We start from the raw sequence: 9,742 nt of genomic DNA on the forward strand, positions 1-9,742 counted from the left end.
GAAGCACCCTCAGGGGTTTTTGTGTGATCTGTGTGTCTGGTCACAAGTTACCGTGTGGATTCTCAGTAGCACCTGACAGTCGCCGCGCCTGCTCTCTGCAGCCTCTGCACGTCCGGCGTGGTGCGGCTCCACATCAACAGCTGGCTGGAGGTGGGCTTCTGCCTGCCGCATAAGATCCACTACGCTGCTGCGAGCCTCATCCCCCCCGAGGCCATCGAGCGGAGCCTGAAAGCCATCCGGTGAGCACCTGCCCTTGCACACACCCCTCGCCCCTCGGGGGCTCTTCTCTTTAGCTTCTGTCTGAGGTTTTACCAATTACTTCTTCCCAAGAACTGTCTTTTCCTCTTCCTGCTACAGAAACTGGCAGGTAAGGCTCTACTGTTGATAGAAGTAAAAACACACATTTTGGGGTCTGGTTTGGTCCAGAAATTACCAACCCCAGGATTCCCCTGGGCCTTCTCGGGCACGGCCTGGGGTCCTGCGCCAAGGGTCTTCACCTCAGGCCTGGGCAGGGCTGTAGGGGTCAGACATCCTGGCGGGAAGCCAGGGTACAGGAGGGATTTTGTCTTTATTTACAGTGTTTGTTCACCAGACCTCCTGCATTTGAATCAGAGCTTGTGGGAACTCAGTTACTTAACTGATTTCCTGCAAGGAAAGAGCTAAGCTCAGTTTTCACACACACATCCCACCAAGTCTCCCGTTTCCCTGGAGACTTTTATAACTAAAAAAAGAAATGTGGGCACATGACAGCAAATTTGGGGGTGAGAGAAAGCAAGGCACCCCCTGGCCCGCCCTCCCTCCCTCCTTCGCCTAGTCCTTGCCTTCAAGTCCACGTCCTTCCTCCTGGGTTTCCTTGCTGAGTACGTTTTAATGTGGTTCTGTTCATAGTCTGTGGTGAGGATTTTGCTTTTCCCGCATTTGGGACTCTTTCCTTAGAAAAGAGTCACGCATTTTTTCAGTCAGCAAACATTTGCAGGGCAATCCCAGAGGTGGGGATGGAGTCGGGTCCTTGGGCCTTCTTCAGCTTTGTTCTAATTAGTTTCTTCTGAAGGTGACTGCAATCCTGGTGGCTTCTTAAAGGCCCCTGGGCCTCTCTCATCCTTCCGGCGGCCTCTTCTCCGGGGTTCAGTGTCTGTGTGCTCGAGGCGTGTGCCTGGTTGGGGAGGCCTGTGGCTCGCATGCTCTGGTGACCCGTGACTCTACTCCGCAGCCCCTACCACGCCCTGCTGCTTCTCAGTGATGAGAAGTCCCTGCTGGGCGAGCTCCCGCTCGACTGCTCCCCGGCCCTGGTGCGCGTGATCAAGACCACGTCTGCCGTGAAGAACCTACAGCAGCTGGCCCAGGATGCAGATCTGGCCTTGCTTCAGGTAACCCCGGGGGGCCTGGGGAGACACCCCAAATAGGGGGGAATGGGGGAGGGAGGGGTGGGCACGTCAAAGCAGGCCGCCCTTGGTTGAAGGTGGGAGGTCAGGGTGTCAGGAAAGCAGGCTGCCTGTGTGCCATGTACCCAGGTCCACTACGTGGCCTGCCGTGGTGGGATGGGTAGTCCCTGGGTCGGCTCCAAGTTCTGGAATCCGAGTCAGGCCTGGCTTCGGGGCGGGCTTTGTGAACTGGCTTTGGGACTAACGTTGTACTAACCCCTGTGTCCAAGGATTGTGAGGCATGAGGCCCTCCGGGTGCTGGGTTACTGGGCTCTGAAGGATGGGGTGGCAGGGCTAGGGGCTTGCAGGGGCACGCAGAGTGTCGTCGTGTGAGCAGCCAGTACCACAGCTCCGCTTTGCCAGTGTGGGAGGTGAGGGCGGGAAGTTGGGTTGAGAGCCTGCCTGTGTGCGGAACCAGGACCTAGCTTCGTGGCCTTGACCTCGACCTTGCATGTGCACCCAGGCCTATGTTCTGTGTGAGGTGCCATCCTCTTGCCAAGCCACGTGCTTGTGGGCTGCAGTTTCTGATGGGGTAGAGATGATCTGAGATGATCATCTCTGAGATGAGATGATCTCAGCCCTGGCTGCGATCTGGTTGGAGTCTGGGTGGGGGCCAGGGAGTGAAGAGAAGCATAAAGAGAAGTTGGAGGCCCTGGGACAGGGTGCCTTCCAGGTGACAGCCCCAGGGCGAGAACGGTGGGCACCATGTGGCCACCAGGGGGCAGCAGGACCTGGCTGCAGAGCAGCCGCTTTCTCAGATGGGCTGAGGAAGAGGATCCCAGGTGTGACGCGAGCCTACCTGGGCCCGCTGGGAGGCACGTCTTTGGCCTGTGGTCCTTGGCAAGGTGCAGGAGCTTGACTCTGAGGCCTCTGTTTCCCAAAGCAGCCGTTTCAGATTCTGCCATCCAGAATAAGTCCTTCCCCATGACCTTCATTTACCTGGCCAGAGAGTTTATCCGATCTGCCTTTGTGTGTCATATGGGCTCACGGACTAGATGGGACCCAATGAGGACCACATCCTAGTCACCTTCGTAGCATCCACAAGACAGAACCTTAAATGTTCTGGCTATTTTGTATACACTGCAGAGCTTGTGTTCTGATCAATACAGACTGAGCTGTGAAAGCTTTCAAGTTTCTCGGTCTCTTTGGGCAAAGACAAAGCTTTGATGATAACCCCTTCACGCACCCCGCCCCCCACCTTGCCATGGGGAGGCTGTTATTTCCTTCCATAACCCTCCCCACTGAGCTCACTTCAAATCAGGGTTTCCTGCTGGCGTGGCCAGCCTCCCTGGCCTCTGGGACTGCTGCTGCCTGTGGCAGGTCAGGTGGCCCAGTGGAGGCCCCTGGGAGAGCAGGGGAGCAGAGTCTGGCTGAGCCTAGTTGGACCCTCAAGCGTGGATGGCCCCACTAGAGAGATGTCAGCTTACCTCATGTTCCTGAGGCACCTGGCTGGCTCAGTCAGAAGAGCGTGTGAATCTTGGTCTTGGGGTCATGAGTTTGAGCCCCGTGTTGGGTATAGAGATTACTGAAGAAAAAATAAAATCTTAAATAACTCCTGTTCCATCCCAGGCAAAGTAAATATTTTGGGCCTTGTTTAATTTATTTCTTATTTTTTATTAAAAAAATTTTTTTTTTAGATTTATTTATTTTTTATAGAGACAGAGCACAAGTGGGGGAGGGGCAGAGAGGGAAGGAGACACAGAATCGGAAGCATGCTCCAGGCTCCGAGCTGTCACCTCACAAACCGTGAGATCTTGACCTGAGCCAAAGTCTGTCGCTTAACCGACTGAGCCATCCAGGCACCCCGGGCTTTGTTTTAATCTAATCTATTTTTATTTAATTTATTTATTTTGAGAGAGGGCGAGCGGGGGAGGGGCAGAGAGAGAGGGAGACAGAGAATCCCGAGCAGGCTCCACTCTTGTCAGCACAGAGCCAGACATGGCGTTCGATCTCAGGAACCGTGAGATCATGACCCGAGCTGAAATCGAGTCAGATGGTTAACTGACTGAGCCCCCCAGGCCCCCTTTGTTTTTATAAATAAGACACAGCGACAGTTTCAGGCGTGCTGTATACGGAGTCAGCAGTTCCGTATCAAGATAAGTGTAGTTTGAATCTCCTTCACTATTTCACCCCACCTACCTCCCCTGTTTGGGGCTTTTTTTGTCGTGATAAAGTCGATATGCTCTTTCATATACAAATTGATATGTCTCACAAATCGTAGGCACAGAGAGTGCCTGCAATCCTGTATTTCAGAGGTAAACACAGTAGATTCCTCCAGATTTTCTGTATGTATAAATTAGGACAGTATCTTTGCTCACAGTGTCCATTCCTTATGATTGGCTTAGTAATGGCTCCACAGACCTTTGCAACCTAACCCTCAGGTCCTGTGGATGCAACCTCCCGTGGGACTTTGCAGAGGCGATAAAGGATCTTGAGATGGGCGGTGACCCTGGATTGTCCTTGTAAGAAGTGGGCAGGGGATGTGACCCTGGAGGCAGAGACTGGAGGGATGTGGCCACACGCACAGGCCAAGGAAGGCTGCCACTACAGGAGGCGGAGACTCTGGAGAGAGTCGTCCTGCTGACAGACACTGCAGCCTGGGATCCGAGTTCAGACCTCTGGTCCCCAGGACGGTGCTCGGGCTGCAGGGAGTGGTGGGGGGTGGACGCCACGGGTGAGGGTGATGACAGGTGGAGGAAAGTGGGTGTGTCCTTGCTTTGGAGTGAGCTTCAGTAGGACTTGGGATGAGAGAGAAGAGTGGCAGTGAAGGAACTGAAGTTGCTGCTACGTTGGCACTGGTGGTGCCACTGGAGGTCCTGTTTGCCGAGATGAGGTAGAGGTGGACTCAGCAGTGTCCCTGGCCTTGCATGTGGGTCGGGGTGTCTTGCCCACTTGGGGACACATAGTGATGGCACGGAGGGGCAGCAGGCTCACCTGGGTGATGCAGAATTAGAAATGCCCAGTGCCAGGGCGCCTGGGTGGCTCAGTCGGTTAGGCGTCCGACTTTGGCTCGGGTCACGATCTCACAGTTCGTGAGTTCAAGCCCCACATCGGGCTCTGTCAGCTCAGAGCCTGGAGCCTGCTTTGGATTCTGTGTCTCCCCTTCTCGCTGCCTCTCCCCTACTGTGTGTGTCTCTCTCTAGGTCTCAAAAATAAATAGACGTTAAAAAAAACTAAAACAAAACAAACAAAAAAAGGAAGTGTCCAGTGCCGTACCCTCAGACCTGGGCTCCCCTCTTGAAGTTGGAAGGAATTTCTGGCATCTTAGTCTGTCTCTGGCCCGTCTTGTCTGAGCGTCCAGGAGAGCCGGGCAGTGGAATGTGGTCCCGGGATACTGGGGCACACAGGGATGAGTGCAAGAGGTGTAGGACAGGTTCATTTGACCCACATCCATTACCATGTGGAAACCCATCCCCATGCTGGGCTCCTGGTGGGAGCAGGGTGCTGGCCTCTGCCAGCTTGTTCAGACAAGGCCCTTGTTCAGCTGAGCTGACCCCATGGTCCTGAGCACCTCATATGTCCCCATGCTCGTGGGACTTTTCCTTACTGCCAGCCTGGACAACACCGGGTCCCGTGGGAAGTGACTGTCCCAAACCACACAGTGACCGGTGATACAAAGGCTTGTGTGCTTGCCGTGCCAAGCCCCCGGGTGGGGGGTTGCCGTCAGCTCCCTCTGCCTACAGGTTTTCCAGCTCGCGGCTCACCTGGTGTACTGGGGCAAGGCCATCATCATCTACCCGCTGTGTGAGAACAACGTCTACATGCTTTCTCCCAACGCCAGCGTGTGTCTGTGAGTACCTCTGGCTGCCAGAGCCCAGGGCCGTGCTCCTCTGCTCAGCCAGGACCTCACTTGGAGTTGGTTACTGGCCTCTGCTCTGTCCAGGTTCTTATTCTGGCCTGGTCCAGGACCACGTGGCCTGCCCTGGGCGTGTGCTCTTCTGGCATTCAAAGTTTCCATACAGGGTCTGTGCTCCCCCGTGTCTGCGGGCCAGTGGGGTCTGGACGGGGTGCCTGGTGGGGGCTGGGAGCCTTGGTCTAGACTTGGGGGCGCAGAGGGGCTGTGGCCTGTGCCCATTGTTCCTTCTGCCCCTCGAGGGAGGGCATCTGGGCTCTGTCCTCATTGCACCCATCCTCGGCCACCAGCTATGCTGAGCCTTCCTGCTTCCCACCCTGGGCTCATGGTGAGGGCACAGATGTCATGAGATGATGGAGAAGCCTGCTGAGCTCACGGGCACGCCCACCTTACCCATCCCCAGGTACTCTCCACTGGCTGAGCAGTTCTCCCGTCAGTTTCCAGCTCACGACCTGCCATCTGTCCTTGCTAAGTTCTCCTTGCCCGTCTCCTTGTCAGAATTCAGAAACCCCCTCGCCCCGCCGGTACAGGAGGTAAGTCACAGGAGTCTTGGGGAGCCCAGGAACCACTCCTCTGGTGTCAGTTTCTCATCCCAGAGTCCTCAGTGCTATACCCTTAGCCTTGGTTTTGGGGAGGAGGGGGCTTCCTTTGGGGAGTAGATGGCACATATTGTGCCAAGGTGGTCAAAAGCTAGCTCCCCAGCCAGGCCACCTGCAGACACTTGGGCAGTCCCAAGTCCCCCCACCCCCAGTCCAGTGGAGCCCACCCTGGCTATGGTGAGTGGTTCTTGGGGTAGAACAGAATTAAGAGGCCCAGATGGCAGGAGAGTGGTGACCTTTCCTGGGTTTGGGTGTGTGTGTGTAGAATCGGCTTTGTTTTCATTGAACTTGGGCCCTGCCCTCCTGCTCTCTCCCCTTCCACAGTTCAGGTGGCCACAGGGTATATAGGTCTAAGTTCTGGGCTCATTGGTCCCCAGAATCTCCTCATCCAAGAGGATTTGGAGAGGACAGGCCTGGAACAGGCCCCACTAGGCCTGGGGCAAAGTGAGGGCCAGGTGGGATTGCTGGGTGTGGCAAGGGCTCATCCAGGGAGGTATGGGGCTTGTGGTCCAGGTGCAGCCTAGACCCAAGAACAAGGCTCTGCCTGCCTCCTCTCCGCTGAATGCCTGGAGCTTTGGAATTCTGGGCAGGGACCCAGCACAGGGCCAAGATGAGGCAGGTGTTGGAGATGGGGCTGGGTGTTCTCAAGGCTTTGTCTTCCAAAGTATTTGTTTTAATAAGCGACAGATCTGTTAAACCAGTCCTTAAAAGCAAATTCTTTCCCTTCTCAAGTTGTGAATGAGATGGAGATCCAGGTTCTTGAGTTCATTTAGATGCTGAGTGTGACAGTTCTAAAGGCCGCCTTTCATGGGGCCTTTGGTTTCCGGGAACTGTGCCAGGCCATGCCAGCCGAATAAAAGACACGCTTTGCATCTGTACCCAGCAGAAGCTTCCTAATGGTCTGGATGGTGGGTGGATTTTCCAAGCCATGCCTGGGGGGGCCACCCTGTCCCTTGTCAAGGGCCCAGATGGAGCTGGGTTTGGTCCTGCAGAGTCCCGGGCTGAGGCCTTTTTTTTCTCCTTCTGCTTCTCCTTCTGCTTCTGCTGCTTCTGCTGCTTCTCCTCCTCCCCCTCTTCTTCCTCCCCCTCCCCTCCTCTTCCTCCTTCTTCTGTTGCTTCTTTTTATTGTTGTTTATTTATGTTTTATAGAGAGAGAGAGGGAGACAAAAGTGTGAGCAGGGGAGGGGCAGAGAGAGAGGGAAACACAGAATGTGAAGCAGGCTCCAGGCCCCGAGCTGTCAGCACAGAGCCCCATATGGGGCTCGAACTCACAGACCGTGAGATCACGACCTGACTCAAAGTTGGATGCTTAACCGCCTGAGCCACCCAGGTGCCCCTGAGTCCGCCTTCTTGTCACACCTCCGGTTTCGGGGCCTGGAGTGTGTTCTTGAGGTCTTAAGAAGCCTCTTTGTTTTACTTGTTAACTTTAAGTTTAGTTATGTTACAGTCCTTTTCAATTTTATTTGGTTTGACCAGGTCCCTATTTTCATGCCTGGGCAGCCATCCCCTCCCGGGAGGGGACCCCCGCAGATCTGATCAGGCAGATGTGTGTGTCTGCGAACATGCACCTTCCTGCTCAGGCATGCGCGAGCCATGCCTGCACAGGCCTCCTCGCTGCCCCCGGTCAGGTGGCAGCCCCCGAGGGAGGGGTGGACTCCACGCCCTAGGACTGCACACTGCATTACAGCTCCCTGTCCTTGGGCAGGCTTCCAGGTTGACCCAAGGAGAGGACTTCCTGCTCTCAGAGCAGCAGCCTTTTTGTGAACGGTGTCCAGGCCACAGTGGGCCCGGCTCTGTGCGGTAGGGGGCTTGGGCGACAGGCCTGAGTGGCCTGGGGGAGACAAGGCAGAGCAAGGGCCTCCATGTAATCAGTCCTGTTCCTCGGCTCTGGGCACGAAAACCCAGGTGTGTGGTGGGAGCAGTGCAGGTGTAAGCCCAGTGCCCTTGTGGCCCTGCCGCCTTCCCTGGAGCAGGGAGTTGGGCTTGCAGGCCGGCCAGCAGCCAAGAGCTCCTTTTCTGAGATGTGGAGCCTTGTATTCTAGGGTTGGGCCCCTGAAGCTCATGTGGCCCTTACGTCTGGGATGACTTGTGGGGACCGTGTCTCAGGTCGTGGCTCCCGGATCCTCCCCAGAGGGGAGCAGGGCGGTGGTGGGGGACCAGCCTTCCCCCCACCCCGCCTACCACCCTGGGTCTCACACTGTGTCTTGTGCAGACCCAGCTCATTCAGATGGTCGTGTGGATGCTGCAGCACAGGCTCCTTGTCCAGCTGCACACATACGTGTGCCTGATGGCCTCGCCCAATGAGGATGAGCCCCACCCTCGAGAGGACGATGTCCCCTTCACCACCAGGGTCAGCGGCCGCAGCCTCAGCACACCCAACGCCCTCAGCTTTGGTTCCCCAAGTAGGAACCCCCTGCCCAGGGCATGTGTCTGGTGGGTGGGGGTAGCCTTTAGGAGGGTGCTTGGGAGTGGCGGCCAGGATCCCGACATAGGCACGGCTGGGAGTGACTGGAGCACCTGCGCATGGCCATACGTGCGCGCGCACACCCACACCTTGTGTGGGCAATTGGGTCCTCGCACGGAGAGCCCCTGCCCCCTGCTGAGCGGCTCTCCCTTGAAGGAGGACAGGAGACCTCTCTCCCTGACCTCCCTGTACTTCTGTGGCTCTGAGGAGAAAGCCGTGCCTCTGGGCTCCTGAGCTCGAGTCAAGAGCAGCCTGGGATCAGAGCAGATTTCACACCATCACTAGGTCACAGTTGAGACTGCTGTGTCCAGGGCCTGTGAAGAGAAAGTGACTGTCACAGCCCCTTCTTTAAAGAGCCATTGTGGCCACAGCGTGCCCCAGGTTCCCAGGCTCGGGGCAGATGAAGGGCTGGAAGGCTCCCTCAACTCAGGCCTGACCTTGGTCTTCAGGTTCAGTCCGAGAACCCTGTCCATGTCGGGTAGGAGGGGTGGGATGGGCAGGCCTGCCTTGTGCTGGGGGGGGGGGGGGGGGGGGGGGCCTGACCAGAGGGCGTGGCAGTGGATTCCCGGTGGGCACAGATGGCGCAACAGGGGCATGTGTGGGGGGTTGGCTGCTCCCTGACCTATGGCCACCCACAGCCAGCAGTGACGACATGACCCTCACGAGCCCCAGCATGGACAACTCCAGTGCAGAGCTTCTCCCCAGTGGGGACTCCCCGCTGAACAAGAGGATGACGGAGAGCCTGCTGGCCAGCCTTTCGGAGCACGAGCGGGCGGCCATCCTCAGCGTGCCTGCAGCCCAGAACCCCGAGGACCTCCGCATGTTTGCCAGGTGGGGGCGCGGTGACCAGTGGGGCTGGCTCAGTTCTAGGGTCGGAACAGAAAGTGGATGGGGACTTAACCAACACAATCCCAACTGAAATCCATCGATGACAAATGGCAGTTGCTGGTTGAGGTGGCGTCTCAGGCACTGTGGTGTCCCCACCTGGGGTGCCTCTGACGTTGGGGTCCCTCCAGGACTTCCTGAGTGTCTCTTGTCACCTCTCTGGAAGCAGCAGCACGTTCTCCTCCTCACGGGGGTTGGCAGGGATTTTTCCCACGTGGGAAAGCTCTTGGCCCAGGCAGTGGGGGGAAGGGGTTCCAGGCCTCCCTGGATCATTGGTGACACGCTTTGTCAGACCCGGCTTTGACTTGGGATGGGTGGGGGGCTCTGCAGGTGGATGGTTTTCTGGGTGAGGTGAGGAAACCCTCAGTCACGAACCGCATGCCAGGCAACTCTTTGAAGCAGCCACGTCCAGGCCTCCTACGCCAGCCCTGCCACAGATGGCCCCTAGAGCACTGATCCTGTTTGGGTCCGTAGCCATATGGGACTTCCCCACCCACGTCAGGATGCCGAGGGCGGGAAT

At 56.9% G+C, this 9,742-nt stretch overlaps 1 protein-coding gene across 7 annotated transcripts in view; it reads left to right on the top strand.

Moving 5' to 3' along the window:
- NPRL3 (NPR3 like, GATOR1 complex subunit) overlaps positions 1-9,742 on the top strand; it is a 43,150-nt gene that overhangs the window by 32,275 nt on the left and 1,133 nt on the right. For 6 of the 7 annotated variants that reach the window (XM_047837466.1, XM_047837467.1, XM_047837471.1 and 3 more), the window contains 6 exons: positions 102-239; positions 1,211-1,367; positions 5,105-5,211; positions 5,678-5,807; positions 8,086-8,275; positions 8,976-9,168. In XM_047837466.1, coding sequence (XP_047693422.1) covers positions 102-239; positions 1,211-1,367; positions 5,105-5,211; positions 5,678-5,807; positions 8,086-8,275; positions 8,976-9,168 — 915 coding nt within the window. Of the gene's footprint in view, positions 1-101; positions 240-1,210; positions 1,368-5,104; positions 5,212-5,677; positions 5,808-8,085; positions 8,276-8,975; positions 9,169-9,742 lie in introns of those variants that run through there. The other variant, XM_047837469.1, reaches the window with a different exon arrangement.

This window comes from Prionailurus viverrinus, chromosome E3 (assembly GCF_022837055.1).
Source record: "Prionailurus viverrinus isolate Anna chromosome E3, UM_Priviv_1.0, whole genome shotgun sequence".
NCBI lineage: Eukaryota > Metazoa > Chordata > Mammalia > Carnivora > Felidae > Prionailurus > Prionailurus viverrinus.